This window comes from Malaclemys terrapin, chromosome 9 (genome assembly GCF_027887155.1).
Source record: "Malaclemys terrapin pileata isolate rMalTer1 chromosome 9, rMalTer1.hap1, whole genome shotgun sequence".
NCBI classification, from domain to species: Eukaryota; Metazoa; Chordata; order Testudines; family Emydidae; genus Malaclemys; species Malaclemys terrapin.
The window spans coordinates 36,436,730-36,457,966 of NC_071513.1; the positions used below are offsets into that span (position 1 = coordinate 36,436,730).

Here is a 21,237-nt window from a genome sequence, read left to right on the forward strand (position 1 = left end):
TTGACATGTAGCTGTGCAGCCTGTTTCCTTCATATCCTTTTAGCTAATAAATACCTTGGTTATAACATCTTATGCTTACTATGTAGGTGGAGTTAAACTAAATGTAAGACTTGTGGCAGTGTTTTATTAAATACTTCTGTTAAGTTTTTGTCATAACTGTTATTTATGCCAAGGGATGCTGCTGCCTTCATAAAACCACCACTACTACTTTCCTTACCCCCTTATCCTTCTGCAACCCCCTTGGGATTCGACAAAAGGAATCCTTTTCTTAGTGGCCTGGCAAGAATTGTCATATCTAGGCTGCTCTCTGTCATATCCCAGTAGGTCTGCCAGCTAGACAGTATTCCCCCTTAGTACAGGTATATGAAGGGATTCTTAGTTTGCTTTTACATCAAGTTTCTTCCTCTCTTTGTTCCGTCTCTGGTATTGTGATGTGTTAACAGGGAAGGGTGGACTTGCAACAAAACTTGTTTGGAAAGCAAAATTGTGTCTCCATTTGAGAGGCAATTTCTGTGTCTGACTAGCCTTCCCAGGTCACTTTTTTGGCCTCCCTAGCACTGGGTAATCACTAAAACACAGTGAGCCCCTCATCCTGGTTCCCTGCACTGTAGCCAGAATGCTGTCACCAGGCCCTTCCATCCATTTTTAAAAGTTATACTTTTAAAATATGAAAACGTCAGATTTTAAGCTTTCTGTTATCAAACAGAATCATAGAATAGAATTATAGAATATCAGGATTGGAAGGGACCTCAAGAGGTCATCTAGTGCAACCCCCTGCTCAAATTTGAACTAAATATTTTCCTTCAAGGATGCGTCAGCATGGCTCCCGTGCTAAGGCTGTGTGCTCCATTGCCCACCTTCTGTTCCCATGCAAAAGCATAAAAGGCAGGGCAGCCACATTTTCCCCTCAGTTTCTTCTTAGAGCATGTGGTAGCGAGAAGGAACCTGGCAAGTGTCTTACCTGCTAGTCATCCTTGTTATTCTGGTGAAGATCTCTCTCTCTCTCTCATATATATGTAATATCTGAAATGAACTAACAAAAGAAGAAGAAAAAAGGATAGAGAAGATAGTTGTACATACCTCCTTCTGTGCCCCCTACAGCGGAGCAAGGTGCTTTCTACAGTTCATCATGGTGAACTGTAAGCTTTCAGGGTTTAGGACTCTGCCCAGCCTGCAGCAGAATCATTCCTCTTGTCACCGGGCATAGCCACTGTAAATGTTCTGTTCAAAGAAGTTCTTTCTTGTTCGAGGAAGACACACATTTCTGATCAATGTGCAGCGTTCAAATTATTCACAGAGGACTTTCAAGTCAAGGGGGAAACCGTCCAAATTTCATCTGCTCCAGCAGTCCAATCACACTGCCTCAGACCTAGAGGACACTGGTGTCTTCAAGGAACCTCATGAATCATCCCCTCTTCCCCCCAAGTAGACATCATGCTCTGGGCATTGAGAGGAAGGCGATGAAGAAAATCCTGTGGAAATTGGCACCAAGTTACATGACACTGATCTCCCTTGGAGGTTGGTTTTGGGGACCAGCTGGCCAACAGAGACCTATCACTGACTTCAGCACCAGCAAAATCATTACCAGAGGCCCCCCAACACATGGATGCAGCTGAGAGAAAATGCCAAACAGGGACCAGGCATGGCTCCCAACAGAGAGAGGAGAAATCACCACTTCTTTAAGGACAAACCCAAGTCCTTCACCAAGGGAGTGGCACTGAGTGGATGGGCACCACAAACATTAGTAACAGCAAAGTCACCTGCACTCATTCTGGGACTGAAGTATACCTACGAGGAACTACCAGTATCTCCCTCAGCGGGTGACAGCAGCAGGTCCTGGAACTGAGACATTTCTCAGCACCACCATTTGAAGAATATTATTCCTTGTCCCATTGTTACAGTTTTATGTATTTTCTCCAGCATAGAGCAGGGAGTCCTCCCCACTAGTTTTCAAAGATGACCTCAGAGCAAGTGCAGGAGACCCTGCTACAGAGCACTGATCCAGCACAGGCATGACAGGACACAAGTAGGATGGTACCCAATTTGTGCTGGCCCGGCATCATTGCACGTGTCTCATAGATAGTTCACTTCCTACAGATCCAGAAAGAGGAAGAGATCAGTGGTTATTTCTGCCTAGAACACTGACAGTGGGGACAGAGCAGCCAGATTCTTAATTGTTTCCAGACAGAGCATTCCAACCAACCCTAGCGACTGATGATTTCATGACCACCTAGGATCTCCTAATACATACTGCAGAGACTCTTGGTATTGAGATGGTGGTCACCCATGAATAGTCACACAAACTGTGATATCCTGGCTACCTCAGTGCCCTGCCGACATTGATTTCCCCATTAGCAAAGGAAAACTGGAATTGGCCAAAGCCATTTGGCAAACTCCAGCCACAGTTCAGCTGACCTCCAAGATGGCAGAGGAACATTACCAAGTGCCCCAGAAAAATTCAGAATACTTCTCTTCCCACCTGGTGCCTCAGGTCATTAGTAGTCACAAGTGGTAAAAGAGAAACCCTAGTCAGTGAAAGGTACATGTAACCCAACTACAAAAGGTGAATCTCTTTGGGTGCAAAGCTTATTAATTGGCCTCACTGCACTATAGGTGGCAAATTATCAAGCATTATTTGCCAAGTAAAATGTCCTGACAAGGAAGAGGTCAACTTACTTTTTATCCAAGCTGCCTGATGATGGTAGGGAGGAGATAAAGGAAATTATGCTCATGGCCAGATGGTTGCCAGGGCAGCCTAGGACGTGGTTGTAAGGTTGATGGCTGTGACCATGTAACCATGAGATGAGTCTTGGGGGTTTCACCAGAGGTGCAACTCATCAAAGAGATGGAGCTTTTCAGTTTGGAGACTGACAAAGCACTTCACCCTCTTGAAGAACATGAGGGCCATCCTGAGATCCATTGTGGGATTGACGCATCATCCTCTACAGAAAGCTCTTCAAGTATCAGTCCTGACGGGGCAACGGGCTCACACTGACTCCCAGGGCAGACATAATCAAAATGGTCACGGTGCCAAAGGAGACAATCATCCTCTGCTTCCCTTGTCACCCCAGTCAGCCAGACAGTAAATTTGGTGGGAATGTCAGGAGCCACATCAGAACTGATTATCACAGCCACAGCTATTACTGTATGAACATACCTCTCAGTTGTAGGTCATGTGCTGGCATTCATTTATGTGAAGCTGCTTGTCAAACTTTGCCTTCGAACTCTCCAACTCGGGCTAAGGAATGTAACCACAGAAACCTGATCCACAAACAACATGGTATTACCCATGACCATTCTAGAGTCCAGAGACACCAGGCTAGCTTGTACAATATTCCTGCCTGTCCTCCAAAACTTGATAGTGCAGATTTTCACGGTCACTATAAAAGTAATGGGACACTCATCCTTCTGCCTGGAGGCCATCAACTTCTGGAAATGGTGCTACCAGAATAGAGTGACATGAATGGCCCTTTACTTTCTAGGAATCAACAAGTGAACAGATTTCCTGAGCAGGTAATCTGTGACCAACCGTGAATGGTCCCTGTATACATCCTTCATGGAAATGATATTCTATCAGTGAGGTACATAAGAGACTACTTTTTCAGAAAGGACAATGCAAAACGTTAAAACTTTTGCTCAAGAGGGTCCATGGTTGCTACTGGATGAGACTCTTACAGTGAAACTAAGACTTTGTATACATCTTTCATCTGATTACCAGGGTGATTTCTGCACTCAAGCAACAAAGCTATGATCATTCTGGTATCTCTATACTGGCTGAGGCAGTTCTGGCTGACAGGTCTGCTTTAGATGTCCATTTAACCTCTGATCCAGCCTCCACACTTTCTGGATCTGATCTCATAACATCACAGCCAGAAACTCCATCTAGATCTGAAGTCACTGCACCTGATAGTGTGGCTGTTATTTGGCTAAGAACCATGGATAGACTGCTCCTGTCAGGTCCAGGAAATCCCAATATGTCCCACATTACCCAGGGACTTGAAAATATGTGCAGAAAAGGAGTCCCACTTGTGCACACTTTGTAAGGTCTTTTGGAGTAAGATTTCCCTCCCATAGACATAGGCCAAATACAGTTAAAGTTTTGGTGCTAAATAATACTGGGAAACTGCCATTGAAAAGTTTTAACTTAACATTGAAGTGGCTATATTTCCACACCACTCAAATGGTTTAAAAAACACACACACAAATCTTAAGTTAAAGCAAAAATGAACATAATAGAGCGTGAATCTTCATTGCCACACTCAGCCACACCAGCATATGAATTACGTGTCTTATCACATTTCCAATTAAATAATGTCCTTATTCTCACCATACACATACAAGAAATGAAAATCACATTTCAATGGACAGCCTTAACTATAACCCGTTAATCATCCTATTATGAAGAACATGCTATCTCTTTGTATGTGAAAGTGAACATATTTGTATGATTTTCTTAGCAATAGAGTTGTTAAATTTTTTAAATGTTAAATTTTAGCCATTTTTTCATTGCATTCAAATTTTGATATGGAAATACCCCTGAGAATTTCAATGAGCGTAACTGTGCACAATGTTTTTGTTACTGTTGCTTTTCCTGTTTTTGATCAATTTTAGTCAAGGACAGTCACATTTAACATCACATTATCTGGTTATGATTAATCTTTTGGTTCACAGCTATTCAAAGTCAAGTTCTAACATACACTGATTTTCTAATGATAGGCGTAAGTGTACGTTAAGCAATGATTTTACTTTGCAACTTTTCTTGGGACTGCCTGAAAAGTAATATGTGCAAGTCCTACAGTATTGAAACTTCAGTTTCTGGTAAATAATCTTTCTTTTTATCTTCTTAACAGCCACAGCATTGGACCCATACTCTGGGATTGATTTTTTTTTTTTAATTTAAAATATCACAGTTTGCCAGTGATTCCCTCTCTTCGTCTCTCTCTCTCTCTGTGTCTGTCATAGATTAATTAGAATTATCAAGGCAATGTGTATTTGATCATATTTATTTATTTGGGTTAGTTAATTCTGCTGGGTAGCTGCAAATTAAACAGATTTAAACATATCCACATGTACTGCTACCTTCAGAGGTTTAAGTAATTCAACAGGGTTATCATTAACATTAGATCGGTATTAAACTATATGCCTCAGGTGTGGAGTGGTATTCTGTGTTAGCATAGTGAGGAATCTGAAGATTGTTTCTAGGACTGAATTAAAGACAAAAAGACCGTGACTTGTAAAGATGCTTTGAATATTAATGCCTTTCATTCTGTATAATTATATTTGAGGTTTTTAGAGATGTGTGATTTACATTATTGCCAACTTTCATTTTATAACAAGTACTTTTGGAAATCTTTTTTTGTATGTATCAGAATATGCCAACACTTCCCTGTTGTTCTGTCTTCAGAACATATGTTAGACACATTATATTGGTAGGAGAGATTGTCAAAAGAATTAAAAAAAAAAAAAAAAAGTTTATGTATGTTCTGAACTTCAGGTATATAATATAATTGGAAATACAGTTTCATCTTCTGTTATATTATGGTTCTGTTCCAGGATCTGATATTAAAATATAACCTTTTATTTAGTTTTATTTTTCTTAATCGAGGTACGATTAATAATTTAAGTAGAAAGTCTGCAAATCCATCAAATTAATGTCTTAATACCAATCTTCCTATCACTACATTGTATCTGTGCATAACTTTAAAGCTTCATGTTTGATGTTTTATTGACTGCCTTCACCTATTAATGATGTCTGGATAAGTTAAGTAAAAAGTGATTTCATAAAGAAGTGTTCCAGGAAACCTATAATGGTGAACAATCCTGGTCTGTTTTAAAACAGTGGATGGACAAAGGTAGTAGTTTCGATAATAGCTGGCATTTTGTATACCATCTTTCATCCAAACATCTCAAATCCTAAGAACTTTTAAAACTGGATGTACATGAATAACTGTATCTGTTTGGGGTCCCGGGCAGTGGGGCAAAAAAGGCAGAAGTCACTCTGTAGTGAAAGATCACATCCTTGACAAATAATACACAATCATTCTGAAAAGAATTTGTGTATACTCAGTGTAAATCACTGTAGAATTTTAGATAGGCAGACTGTAATTTCTCATTTGGTATTTTGCTGTACACAAGGATAATAACCTTAATCCAATGGAACTGTCATGAGATTTATAACAAATCAGCATTCTTGTTTGCAATCCAAAATAATGTTGTTTTGTTCCATTGTAAATTCCTGGCTTTAGTCTGTATAAGCAAGAGCCATATCATTTAACAAAAAGCAAATTAACAAAACATCTTACAAAATCATTAATGTGTTTTCAGTTGAATCCCTAAAGCATTTTCAAACTCTGTAGCATGAGAAAATCCTCTTCATACTATCCCAGTCCATTTGTGTACTCACTGCTGTGATGACAATATTTTGAGTAAGAGCTTCACTGAAATCATTAATCATATTTACTTATTAAATCAGTGATTTTGGAATCCAGTACCTTTGTGTAAATTTCTTCAAGCTTATAAGAATGATCATTAATCAATTTCCTATCAGGAAACAAGGATATTGCATATCAAAATGCATTTTAAGTTATTGTTTGATTATTAAGATACTCTGGACCATATCCCTCAGAAAATTATCTCTATTTCCATGAACTTCCTAGGCTTCAGAGGAGGACCTTCCCAGCTCCCGTAACTCCATAAATACCTGTATCTGGGGTTTGTGTGTGTGTGTGTGTATGCGCGTGCATAGCTCCATACATACCTGTATCTGGTTGGTGTGTGTGTGTGTGTGTGTGTGTGTGTGTGTGTGTGTGTGAGACCTTCCCAGCTCCCATAGCTCCATAAATACCTGTATCTGGGGTGTGTGTGTGTGTGTGTATGCGCGTGCGTGCATAGCACCATAAATACCTGTGTGTGTGTGTGTGTGTGAGAGAGAGAGAGAGTGCATTAGTTATCCTGTAGGGGAGCCTTGGCTTTCTGTAGTCATTGCTGACTCAAAGTGATGCAGATATTTTAAATTGAAAATGGGTCTTAATAATAAATGAGCATTTGTGCTGCAGTCTGAATGTATGCAAATAGAGGTATAATGAACAGCAGAAATAATTTTATCATCACACATCTGATATTTGTTCTAAATGGAATCCCAGCAGGATTACTCTTTTGCTTGTTCAGTCTGTTTGATTCTAACACCATTTTTGCTGTCTGGAGATGGTTTACCATTCTACTTCTAAAGTGCAAATTGAACCAGTAACAACAACAAAAAAGAAGATAATTAGCACCGAAGTTTATGTAATTTTTGTAAGTAGATTTAGTTAATCATAAACCTGAGTAAAAATAATTTGGAAATGAATACACTTCATTGGGAAATAAAAGCATGATTATAACACAAGGTAAATAGAAATATAACAATTGTATTTGAAGAGACTTTTTCTTTTATTATTACAATAGTAAATTTAACTTTGTACCTCACTTAATGCCTTGAATATCTTTTAAATAGTTAATTTGGGATGGGAGGGATGAACACAAAACTACTCAATGATTCAGTTAGACTATATTTGGTTACAGTATGTCTTATTAAAACAGTTCTGGGATATTTTAGAAAAGATGTTCAATCAAAAGAAGTAGTGTCTTCCATGGGTGTGTGATATTTATTGCCAGATTGTAGACTTGATCTTAATCTGAGGCCTGGTCTACACTACGAGTTTAGGTCGACTTTAGCAGCGTTAAATCAAATTAAGCCTGGACACGTCCACACGACGAAGCCCTTTCTTTCGACTTAAATGGCCCTTTAAACCGGTTTCTTTACTCCATCTCCGACGAGGGGATTAGCTCTAAAATCGGCCTTTGCGGGTCAGATTTGGGGTAGTGTGGACGGAATTCGATGTTATTGACCTCCGGGAGCTATCCCACAGTGCTTCATTGTGGCAGAGCCGCAAACATGCCGCTTCTATGCGGAGCTGCATGCCATTCTAGGAGGTGCAGCCACCACTACCCCAACCGTGTGCTTTGACTCCGTCAATGGAGAAACATACAACAGGGAAGCGGGTTTGGGGTACGTGGAAGATGATGATGAAGACAATGAAGATAGCTCACAGCAAGGAAGCGGAGAAACCGGTTTCCACAACAGCCAGGATATGTTTATCACCCTGGACCTGGAACCAGTAACCCCTGAACTCACCGAAGGCGTGCTCCCAGTCCCTGAGGGCACACAAGGGACCTCTGGTGAGTGTACCTTTGTAAATATTACACATGGTTTAAAAGCAAGTGTGTTTAATGATTAATTTGCCCTGGCAAAGTACAGCTACTGGAAAAGTCTGTTAACGTGTATGGGGATGGAGCGGAAATCCTCCAGGTACATCTTCAGAAAGCTCTCCTTCATGTACTCCCAAAGCCTTTGCAAAAGGTTTCTGGGGAGGGCTGCCTTATCCCATCCGCCATGGCAGGACACCTTACCACACCAGGCCAGTAGCACGTAGTCTGGAATCATTGCATAACAAATCATGGCAGCGTATGGTCCTGGAGTTTGCTGGCATTCAGACAACATCCATTCCTTATCTCTCTTTGTTATCCTCAGGAGAGTGATATCATTCACGGTCACCTGGTTGAAATGGGGTGATTTTATTAAGGGGACATTCAGAGGTGCCCATTCCTGCTCGCCTGAACAGAAATGTTCCCAGCTGTTAGCCACGCAGTGCGGGGGAGGGGTGAAGTGATCATCCCAGAGAATTGTGTGTGTGGGGGGTAGTTGGGTTTGTGCTGCATGTTAACCCGGAAACCCCAGCCCCTCCTTTTACATTGCAAACCCATTTTAAATGGCCAACCCAATGGGTCCTTGGCATGGGAAATGGGGGAGCTGCTGTTTGAAACCATTCCCACATGTTATGAAGGTTAAAAAAGCCAAAAGACTGTGGCTTACCATGGCTGCCTGCAAGCTGAATTCTGTTGCCTGGCACCCCGTGAGTGATCTCTCACACCAAGCTCGCAGGCCCTCAATATAAGAGGAAAAATGCGACCTTGTAACGAAAGCACATGTGCTGTGTAATGTGAACAGCAAAATTTAACGTGAAAGAGTGTACTCATTGTTCTCTAAAATGTGTCTTTTTTTAACCACCTCTCCCTTCTCCTCCACCAGCTGCAAATATTTCTTCTTCGCAGAGGCTAGCGAAGCTTAGAAGGAGAAAACGGCGGACTTGGGATGATATGTTCACGGAGCTCCAGATGTCCTCCCACGCTGAAAGAGCACAGCAGAATGCGTAGACACAATCAATGTCAGAGTGCAAAAAAGCACAATATGAACGAGAGGAGAGGCGGTGGGATGAATCGCGGGCTGAACAGAGCAAGTGGCGGACTGAAGATGATAGGTGGCGTCAGCTTGCAGACAGAAGGCAAGAGTCGATGCACCGGCTGCTGGAGCATCAAACTGATATGCTCCAGTGTATGGTTGAGCTGCAGCAAGGCAGCAGGAACAGAGACCGCCGCTACAGCTCCTGTGTAACCAACAGCCCTCCTCCCCAAGTTCCATAGCCTCCTCAGCCAGACGCCCAAGAACATGGTGGGGGGGCCTCCAGCAACCCAGTCACTCCACCCCAGATGATTGCCTGAGCATCGGAAGGCTGACCTTCAATAAGAGTTAAAGTTTTAAACTGCAGTGTGTCCTTTTCCTTCCCTCCTCCCCCACCCATACCGGGCTACCTTGGCAATTATCCCCCTAGTTGTGTGATGAATTAATAAAGAATGCATGAATGAGAAGTAACAATGACTTTATTGCCTCTGCAAGCGGTGCTCGAAGGGGGGAGGGGAGGGTGCGGTGGTTGGTTTACAGGGAAGTAGAGTGAACCGGGGAGGGAGGCAGGGGGGCGGAGGGTTCATCAAGGAGAAACAAACAGAAGTTTCATACCATAGCCTGGCCAGTCACAAAACTGGTTTTCAAAGCTTCTCTGATGCGCACTGCGCCCTGCTGTACTCTTCTAACCACCCTGGTGTCTGGCTGCGTGTAATCAGTGGCCAGGCGATTTGCCTCAACTTCCCACCCCGCCATAAATGTCTCCCTCTTACTCTCATAGATATTGTGGAGCGCACAGCAAGCAGCAATAACAATGGAGATATTGGTTTCGCTGAGGTCTATCCGAGTCAGTAAGCTGCGCCAGCGCACTTTTAAACGTCCAAATGCACATTCCACCACCATTCGGCACTTGCTGAGCCCGTAGTTAAACAGGTCCTGACTACTGTCCAGGCTGCCTGTGTACGGCTTCATGAGCCATGGCATTAAGGGTTAGGCTGGGTCCCCAAGGATAACGATAGGCATTTCAACATCCCCAACGGTTATTTTCTGGTCTGGGAAGAAAGTCCCTTCTTCAAGCTTTCGAAACAGACCAGAGTGCCTGAAGACGCGAGCATCATGTACCTTTCCCGACCATCCACGTTGATGTTGGTGAAACGTCCCTTGTGATCCACCAGGGCTTGCAGCAGCATTGAAAAGTACCCCTTGCGGTTTATGTACTCGGTGGCTTGGTGCTCCGGTGACAAGATAGGGATATGGGTTCCGTCTATCGCCCCACCACAATTTGGGAATCCCATTGCAGCAAAGCCATCCACTATGACCTGCACATTTCCCAGAGTCACTACCCTTGATATCACCAGGTCTTTCATTGCCCTGGCAACTTGGATCACAGCAGCCCCCACCGTAGATTTGCCCACTCCAAATTGATTCCCGACTGACCGGTAGCTGTCTGGGGTTGCAAGCTTCCACAGGGCTATCGCCACTCGCTTCTCAACTGTGAGGGCTGCTCTCATCCTGGTATTCTGGCGCTTCAGGGCAGGGGAAAGCAAGTCACAAAGTTCCATGAAAGTGCCCTTACGCATGCGAAAGTTTTGCAGCCACTCGTAATCGTCCCACATCTGCAACACGATGCGGTCCCACCAGTCTGTGCTTGTTTCCCGGGCCCAGAATTGGCGTTCCACGCCATGAACCTGTCCCAGCAACACCATGATTTGCACATTGCTGGGGCCCATACTTTGTGAGAGGTCTAGGTCCATGTCAATTTCCTCATCACTCTTGTCGCCGCTCTGCAATCGCCTCCTCGGCTGGTCCTGGTTTTGCTTTGGCATGTCCTGGCTCTGCATATACACCAGGACAATGTGCGTGGTGTTCATAGTGCTCATAATTGCCGCGGTGATCTGAACGGGCTCCATGATCTCAGTGCTATGGCGTCTGGTCTGAAAAAAGGCGCGAAACTGACGGAGGGAGGGAAGGGCGACTGATGACATGGCGTATGGGTACAGGGAATTAAAATCAACAAAGGTGGCTGTGCATCAGGGAGAAACACAAACAACTGTCACACAGAATGGTCCCCCCAAAGATTGAACTCAAAACCCTGGGTTTAGCAAGCCGTTGATTTCACGGAAGCAAATGAATACAGAACAAATCTGGTCCATCTATTTTTTTACATCTTAAACTGGCAGCAGACGGTGCAGCATGACAGATAGCCCTCGGCATCTTCTGGGTGCTTGGCAGAAGATATTGTACTACGACTGCTAGCCATCATTGTAAAGATGGTTCAGTAGGACTGCCGGCAAGACTGAGTCTCCAGGAGACAAAGCATGTCTGCCCAGGTGCCTCTCATCGAACTGGAGTACGACGATGATGGATACCAGTCGTAATACACCATCTACTGCCAAAAGGCAATTAGCTGCTGCTGTGTAGCAGTGCAGTACTACGTCTGCTGGCACCCAGATGACATATGGTGATGCTGAGCTGAGCTGAGCGGGCTCCATGCTTGCTGTGGTATGTTGTCTGCACAGATAACCCAGGTAAAAAGGCGTGAATCGATTGTCTGCCATTGCTCTGACGGAGGGGGAGGGGCCTGACAACATGTACCCAGAACCCCCCGTGACGCTGTTTTGCATCATCAGGCATTGGGATCTTAACCCAGAATTCCAATGGGTGGCAGAGACTGCGGGAACTGTGGGATAGTTACCCACAGTGCAACGCTCCGGAAGTCGATGCTAGCCTCTGTACAGTGGATGTGGTCCGCCGACTTCATGCACTTAGAGCATTTTATGTGGGGACACACACAATCGACTGTATAAAACCGATATCTATAAAACCTGCTTCTATAAATTCTACCTAATTTCGTATTGTAGACCTACCCTGAGGTAAAGGAGGGAAGAAAAAAACACCTTCTCTTGAGCTTCATTGGGCATCAGATCATCTCTCACTAGTCCTTGTAAAATGTCCTTGCAAGGAAAACCGACCACATCAACCCTTTTTTCCATGGTCCCCACCTTCTCCATCACAACTAAACTTCTCATCTTCACCTTTGAAGCCCTACATATCCTTGCTCCTCCTTACTCAGTTTTCTCTTGTTTTGTTGTTCCCTGTCCTCTTCGTTCAGTCAGTGACCTACTTGTCCTACAAGTGTCTTTCATTCTGCTCTTCACTCAAGGAACACCTTTCCTGAGCTGCTCTGCACGGAAGGATTTAAATGAAGACTCACTTCTGTTATGATGTTTATCCCTGGGTTTAGATAGCTAACTTTGCAACTCTAATGTAATCAAGAAATAGGCAGCTGTCTTGTCCCTGGCCACTCTTCCTGTACATTGTGTTCTTTTCTCCCATCATTTGCTTTCTATAATATTGAGCAAAAAGAACAGGAGTACTTGTGGCACCTTAGAGACTAACAGATTTATTAGAGCATAAGCTTTCGTGGACTACAGCCCACTTCGTTAGTCTCTAAGGTGCCACAAGTACTCCTGTTCTTTTTGCGGATACAGACTAACACGGTTGCTACTCTGAAACCTATAATATTGAGATCTCTGTGCATGATTTGTCTGTATAGCACTTAACACTGCTATATTTGTAATACACTGTAACAGATTTTATTAGCTACAGTGGCATTCCAGACCATTTGGAAAGATACATGGTTAAATTTAATATGAAATAATATAATAAAATATTCCTAAATTACTTTTTATCCATATTTCATAAATAAGAAGACACAAAAGTAGTAAAACACAGATTTCTACAACCTTTGGTTTTAAAACAAAATCAAAATTCTTTGTTGGGCTAACTTTTAAAAGAAAGTAGTTGTGAGTCTGCTTGTCTTCAACACATTTTAACATTACTGCAGTTGAAGCACAGTTTGTTACCTTGTTAATGCATTTGTGAGTGTTATAATCAGCTTTGAAACAACAACCACAAGACTTCCCCTGTGGAGAAATAATGTGTGCATGTGTCTGTGTACGAAGCAGCTTGAGTGCATTTCTGTCTGCTTATTTTGTTCCCTGCAGCTCTTTTTAAATATGGTATTTTCCATGTTGCATTGGATTATGCAAGTAAAATAGAAGATCTTGAAATGCACACTTACTAAACTACATTAACTGTGTCAGTGCTTTGTTTTTGAAAAGGGAAATGAATTATAGAGCAGCATTTTGACAGTTGCAGCCATACAAAGACATTGGCTGAAAGATTCTGAGGCACTGTCAGTTCCGTGAAATGCTATGTGTAAATTAAAGTTAAGTTGTTGTATCCTTTCTTAAAAGGAAAATGAGAGTAATAATGGGCAAAATGACTTTTTCCACAAAGTCACAAAAATTAAATTTCTTTGGGCTTGTATGAAAGAAAGGTACTTCCTTGGATATTTAATTTGTGAGAATTTATTACAAATAAATTTTATTACAAATAAAAAAACAAATAGAAGTAATTGTTACTTAACCGTCAAACAAAATAAAGGCTTCATGCCAATGTGTTGGGCAAATTTCCATTTTCACTTGTATTTCATGGAAATGTGTATCTTGATGGATGTGAGCATTCAATTCAAGTGCATTTTTTCCTATGAAGAAATAAGGAAATGACAAAGATTTGTTCTTCAGAACTGTGAAAATTAGATTGGAACTGATCACATAATATTCTGTTTTACAGCACTGACACTTAAACAAATTACCACTTCTGCTTTTTTAATTCATATAAACTTGTAACTGGTATTGAAGGAGTTGTACTAACTATATAATCAACACAAAACTTTCTTAGTATTCTGTCCAAACTCAGTGAGTGTGAGCTTTTGCTTCATTTGAGTCACAACTGCCAACTATTGATTCTGTATCTGAAGGTTTTAGACATTGTGTTCACATGTATAAAACAAATGTGGTGGCAAAATTAATGTTTTTTGAAAACTACGTACAGTATGCTTTTAGAATCTGTGACTAACAGGTATGTTGCAGATCTTGGAGCTAGAGTAATATTGTGTACAGTCTTTGCCAGGGCTTTGCTTAAAAATGAAATCAAGCATGTTTCTCTTTAACAAAGTCTATGGATAGAACCAACATGAGAAAAATAAATCATAATATTAAAAAGCAAAACAACCATAAGAACACTACTTAATTCTAGATGGCATAGGCACAGTGATGCCATTAAAAAATGAGTTTGACTAAATAAATTAGGGTCTTTTGCAGTTTAAACACAATTTATGTACAATATGATGGACTTAATCATGGAGAGCCCAAATCTGTTCTTCTACAAGTAGCATGGCTAAATGAGTTGTTATGAGATGAGAAACAACAGTTACGTTTTGGTAAGAAGGTAAGGTCATTATAGTTCAATACCTTCACTTAGCTAACTTTTAAGTGTGCAATTAACGTTTAAGGAAAATAAAGTTTGGGGAATGCTGTAAAAAAATTGCCAAAATGTGGAAAGTAGTTAAGGTCTCTGTTCTTTGAACAGGAATTATTTTACATCATACTGCTGAGATAGCATAAAGTGAAAGCTATGATGCATGAAAGATTGTGTATACATATTGTTACAGTTGTGTCACAGACATGTCTACACTGAAGTTTTCCATTTAAAAACCTTTAGTTGTAGCAGCTTCTCAAAATTACAGTAGGCTGAACCATGAGAGGTGAGCTACCAGTCACAGATACAGTTTTTGTAATTTGAGTTCCAACATATGTTCAATCTATGATGAAAGTGATTTTTTTAAATAAATATATGGAAATACATGTCGACCACAGTTTGGGTCAGCAAGCAGCTGGTGTTGCTTAACAGCGATGGAGACTGTAATAAGTCCTAGCAGTTTTAGCAAGGATGTTTGACCTATGTCAACTGCCCAGAGTAGTCTGTATCAGTAAGATAGTGTAATGTTAGCTTGTTAGAATGGCTTGCATTTAGTTAAGGTATGCATTACTTTTATCCTTTTCTGCCCCGGCTTCCCTTCCGTAGGTCTGGAAAGCTTCCTTAAATGTATTCAGCCTTTTTCTGCAAGGTAGTCCATTAGACAGCAGATTCTGGAACTCAGCAAAGGCAGTCCAGGTTGACATGTATGCTATCAAACAGCTTTGTAAAGGTGTAGGGGAAAAGAAAATGGGTCATTAAGCATTCATCACAAGGGATCCTATAAAATCCTTATGCTACTCTAGTGCTGATATTATCTTCTGCCATTGGTGCTCCCAGTTTTCTGTCTTCCCAGTTCGTTCACCGATGACTTATGGTAGACAATGGCGATCTGTGGCGACAAGGCAGAGGGAAGGACAGTCACTAGGGGCTAGTGCATTGATGAGTGTGGACAATAGTAGTACACATGTTCTATCAGCCTGGCAACATTGTGATGGACACCTGTGTTTAACAGGAAACCTATAAGATCCATGAGTTTCTTAGAGCAGATAACAATATCCTGCTCAATTAAAAAAGAAGTTAGTCTTCTCTTCATCTTACAAATGACAAAGAAAAAACTGTGTGAGAATAAATTTTAAATATATTGATTTAACTATAAAATTAGGGATTTCTGTACACCTGTACTACCCGAAGTATATTTATTTAAAATAAAGCAATGGAGAGGGGCATGCAAATGAGGTCTGTCCTTTTGCCAGAGTTTAATTGGTCATCTGATACGCACAGCATTTTCTTTGAGCATATAGTGAGATGAGCTTATGAACCAATTTTACATCTTGCTTAGCTTGATTAAGCATTATCAGAGGAGAATAGGTTGAAAAGGTTATGCTTAATAGTTAAAGCCCCAGAGACTTATGCAGTTTTGGAATGGTCTCCATTTCTGTGTAAATGTCTTAAGTGGTGACTGCAGACTGCTTTTGAGGATAAAGCCCAGAGTTGTTTTGGGAAGTAAAATTTTGCTTTGTATGTGGGTGGGAAGGAAGATAATGCTCCTTATTTATAATTTAATGAGGAAGATGAAACCACAGGGGCAAAACAAAACCAAAAAAAAGTTGGCAGCCAATCACTAATACTTGAATGCATTGGCGCCAGTGGTTCAGAGATCACAGCACTAACTCCTTAACACTGGAAAATCATGATTCCTGTCACAGAGTCTGTTTAGTGGAGATGCTGACATCTGTATAAACCTATCTAACTTACTGATTTGCTGTTATTGTATGTTAAGAGATCAATGTTTGCATGGTATTGGAAATATCTAAATGGAAAAAAAAAGCGGGTCTCACAATATTCCCTTAATTACCACGTCATCTAACAAACTACAAACATCATACCGTACAAAATATTTATCAAATGCTCATTAAAATCACAGCAATTAGCAGAATATAAAGGTAATGTAATATGCCTTTTTATTTCTTTGGTTCCAGAATTTGGTGAAGAATCTTCCTGAACAGAAGGAACTCAGTGCCTTAGCCCAGTTAAAGCATGAATATGATGATCTCTGTGAGCCAGAACAGTTTGGAGTTGTGGTATGTACTAGACTAATATTCAGCCAGGGGTTGTCATTTATAAGATACATTAAAAAGAAAAGTAGTTCAATAGTGTATTGATTTTTTTTCATTACTGTTAATGCATGTTTTTCAGACTGTACAGATTGTGGACCATTCTGTCTCTTTCTCTCCCATATAAATATATTTATTTAGCACAGTATTGCCAAAAATCAGGAAATTAAGATTCTTCAAGAATAGAATCCCTACAGGTACTTGACAGAGCCTACTCTATACTGTACTACTGAAAGGAACAGTGATGTATAATTAACGGCCACTTTCTATAAAAGTCATTTCTATGACAAATCAAATCTTGTATCTCTCTGCTGATTGACAGTGGAGTGCTGCTGATAAATAATAGAGCAGAAGAGGTATATTTTAGGACTTCTTAAGAATTCATTTATGCAGAGTCATCGACTGATGATTTTTTTCGCCCATTTGTTGTTTGTACTTAATATCTAAGAGACTGCACTGGCAATTGAAAGAGCTACCCTATGTATTATTTCTCAGTTCAGATATTCCGCTCTCGCCTTGCAATAAAAAATTAGGCTACTCATGCTCATATATTTGTAAAATATATCATTTTGCTACTAAAAAGAGTGGAACTTGAGCAGAGATCCAAGATTTCTTATTAAGAAGAATCAATAAATTTTGAGTTCACTGGGTTTGTTTATTCAGATAAATTGTGGGCCTGAATCCAAAACCTAGTAAAACCTCTGCAGTTGGGGAAATTTCAGATCTGATCCAAATTCTGGGCTAGATTCTGATGTTACTCATATTAAGTATCAGCACTTGTCTCCAAAGAGTAGTCCCAATGGGGACACAAAGTATGACCAAAATAAAAAAATCAATATGTGTCCCTTTGTGACTAGGTCTCATCTCTAAATCAAATCTTCCAGTATAGCATAAGTTACATAGTAAAGTTTAAGTCCCAAAAGTACTAGCCAGAAGTGTTTTGTAAAAAGTGTGTAGTTCAATTGCTATATATGCAGTAAATCGTATTGTCACAAAAATAACTATGCAATTTTGGCTAGAGATAGTAGTCTTTCCTGGGAAAAGGTTGTAACCAGCTATCCATTAGAACAGGGGTTCTCAAACTTCATTGCACTGCGACCCCTCTTCTGACAATAAAGTTACTACATGACCCCTGGGGGGGCCACCCTGGGTGGGGGAAGAGGGGGCTGCAGCCTAAGCACCATTGCCGCAGGTGGGGCTGGAGCTCAGTCTTCAGCTTCAGACCTGAGTCCCAGCAAGTCTAATGCTGGCCCTGGTGACCCATTAAAATGGGGTTGCAACTGACTTTGGGGTCCCGATCCACAGTTTGGAAACCGCTCATTAGAAGTTCAGTTTTGGCGCCCAGTTTGACTGCACCAAAAATAAATAAGTCAATCCTCACAACATTTCTCAGATGTTGAGGCAAAGGAAAAACATTTGGCCTGATCAGATGTAGCTTTTTTAAATATAGGAATTGGAAAATGTTTAGTGACTTTTCAGATATTTTCTAGCTTTTTAATAAATGGCCTAGTTCTAAAATGTCATCCCTTTTGGAGAGACCAATCTATACAGGAGCAAATTCAAAGGTAATCTCGGGAGGGGGTTCAGGAGGACCCTGTGTTTGGAGGAGAGAGGTAAAGGTAACACACAACCTCAAAAAAACGATTAGTTCAGGTTGATTCTATTTATCAGTGTCTGAAGGCATAGTTTTCAAAAAGTAGGTCAATTGTTTTGAGACACACCTTAATATAGTTGAGTAGTTTGCTAGTTTTTTTTTTTTTCCCAAGCTAAAAAAATGGCCCTGGTTGCTCCTTTTCTGTGCAAAAGTATATAAAAGGAAACTACTTAATGCAAAATCTTTAAGTTCCAGTGGCAACACAGAGAAAGTCGTCCCACAGTTTCCATGAGGTCTTCCCTAAGGATCTTCTGTGTCTGTCTTAAATTATTTTCAGTGTGTAAGCCACACATTCCAACTTGATATGTTTTAATGTGTTAAAGCTCCCATACTTTCACCACAGGAGGATGGAGGCTCCCTTTGGAGCCAGTGACTGTTATATGTGTAAAAAACAACAGAGGGTCCTATGGCACCTTTAAGACTAACAGAAGTATTGGGAGCATAAGCTTTCGTGGGTAAGAACCTCACTTCTTCAGATGCAAGTAATGGAAATCTCCAGAGGCAGGTATAAATCAGTATGGAGATAACGAGGTTAGTTCAATCAGGGAGGGTGAGGTGCTCTGCTAGCAGTTGAGGTGTGAACATCAAGGGAGGAGAAACTGCTTCTGTAGTTGGAAAGCCATTCATAGTCTTTGTTTAATCCTGATCTGCTGGTGTCAAATTTGCAAATGAACTGGAGCTCAGCAGTTTCTCTTTGGAGTCTGGTCCTGAAGTTCTTTTGCTGTAAGATGGCTACCTTTACATCTGCTATTGTGTGGCCAGGGAGGTTGAAGTGTTTTCCTACAGGTTTTTGTATATTGCCATTCCTTATATCTGACTTGTGTCCATTTATCCTCTTGCGTAGTGACTGTCCAGTTTGGCCAATGTACATAGCAGAGGGGCATTGCTGGCATATGATGGCATATATAACATTGGTGGACGTGCAGGTGAATGAGCCGGTTAGGTCGTGTGATGGTGTTGAATGAGCCAGTTAGGTCCTGATCTGGTTAGGTCCTGTGATGGTGTTGCTGGTGTAGATATGTGGGCAGAGTTGGCATCGAGCTTTGTTGCATGGGTTGGTTCCTGAGTTATAGTTGTTATGGTGCGGTGCGTGGTTGCTGGTGAGAATATGCTTAAGGTTGGCGGGTTGTCTTTGGGCGAGGACTGGCCTGCCTCTCAAGGTCTGTGAAAGTGAGGGATCATTGTGCAGGATGGGTTGTCGATCACTGATGAGTGTCCACCCATCCTGGACAATGATCCCTCACTTAGATTGACACACTCAAGGAAAACTATAAATATGGTACTGAAAATGAAGTTAAATGCATTGCTAGTGTATTAGTGACATACATGTTATGAATCTGAAAAGCTGGTTGTAATGTATTAGAGGTTGTATTAATTGATACAACATATTTTTAATTATATGCTCATTTTTTGTTATTTTTAATTAATAGCATGCCATATATTCATCCTGTCTTGGATGATGATAGTCATGACTTTGACAGATTACATAAAGATAACATGCCTTTTATATTCTGTCTTTTGATACTGTGCACTTTGACTGGTATGAAATTTATTGTTTACAAATTGGACTGGATTGCCAACATAAATGACAATGTAACTCACATTATATTTTTGTTCTAAAAAGCAGCAATTGGGTTAGTTCTCAGGCTTACATTTTTTATTAGGTTTGATAATGTCAACAAATATTTAAGTAACCCTGTGACAGGCACTGTGATGCTGTAGTGCTAAACTGTCCTCTGTGAATTGTTAATGTTGTTGTACTGAGAGGAAAGTTTACTTACCCTTATCGCTACATCCAGGTCAGAAGAGCATCCTAGAGTAACACCATTTTAATTCACAGTTGTAAGTCATTAGTATTTGCTCTTTGTGCATTCATGCTGTGTTTAGGTGCTGTTGTAGTTTGATGTACACCATTTCTACAAAGATGTACTTGGAGTAGTTATCTTATTTTGTCATGATGCAATTAGACTGTTGCTAAGATTATTGAGCATATAAAGTGATGTTTTGGGTGAGAGGATTTCCCAAACAATATGCCATTTGATATAAACTGATACAAATTCTGCTGTTTTACTAGAGCAAATCTAGAGTAATTCAACTGGGATGATGGGAGTTGTTGTGGATTTATACCATTGTGAAAGCAGAATTTAGCTTCCCACTTTTGTTAATTGTATGATGTCTGAAATTTCACTTATTTTCAAAAATCATTCTTATGCCCCTTGTGTGTGTTTTTTTTTTGTCAAACAGTGTGGTCAGTTTACCTTTGACTCAATCTATCAACAGTTCAGTCAAATACTCTTAACTTGTAGTAATTTCTTTCCCATAAAATCCTAGTTACCACTCAATGCTATTGAAAAACTCCACCCACCTCATTCTGGCTGTCTTTATGTAGTTGTGTTTCTGCATTTGTCTCCAGACCTCTAATATGAGGACATTACAGTTAAACTTTCTAGTATCTTGTTTTTCATTAAAATAAAAAAAAAAAGCCCAAACTTTGTTCTGTTGTCCACTGTACATTTTAGTAGTGTAAATACTACTACTATTCTGGTTACGTGTCAGCGTGAATCCCAGTGTAGCTGTGCATGTGCACAAGATCAAATTATTTTGACCAGGAATGTCTGTCGAGGCTGTGTATCCTGTTTCTTTATTCTCCTCTGTGAAGACATAAAGGCTAGGGTGGCCATGACCTACCCTTAGCTCTCACTTATGGCAACAAATTGGAACGCGTGTCCAATATGACTAGATTCTAACATTTGCAAACTCTTCAAAAAACCAAAACAAACAAAAAAAACCCTTGCATCTTCTGAAAACCTTCAGGACAATCCTCAATCTTGAATATACAATACCTTAAACTGATTTAAATGGCTATT

The 21,237-nt window shown here is 40.7% G+C and overlaps 1 protein-coding gene across 6 annotated transcripts in view; it reads left to right on the top strand.

The window, feature by feature from the left end:
- The window catches only part of DIAPH2 (diaphanous related formin 2), an 869,427-nt gene that overhangs the window by 362,116 nt on the left and 486,074 nt on the right, over positions 1-21,237 (top strand). For all 6 annotated transcript variants that reach the window (XM_054038969.1, XM_054038972.1, XM_054038973.1 and 3 more), the window contains one exon: positions 16,582-16,683. In XM_054038969.1, the coding sequence (XP_053894944.1) occupies positions 16,582-16,683 (102 nt within the window). The remainder of the gene's footprint in view (positions 1-16,581; positions 16,684-21,237) is intronic.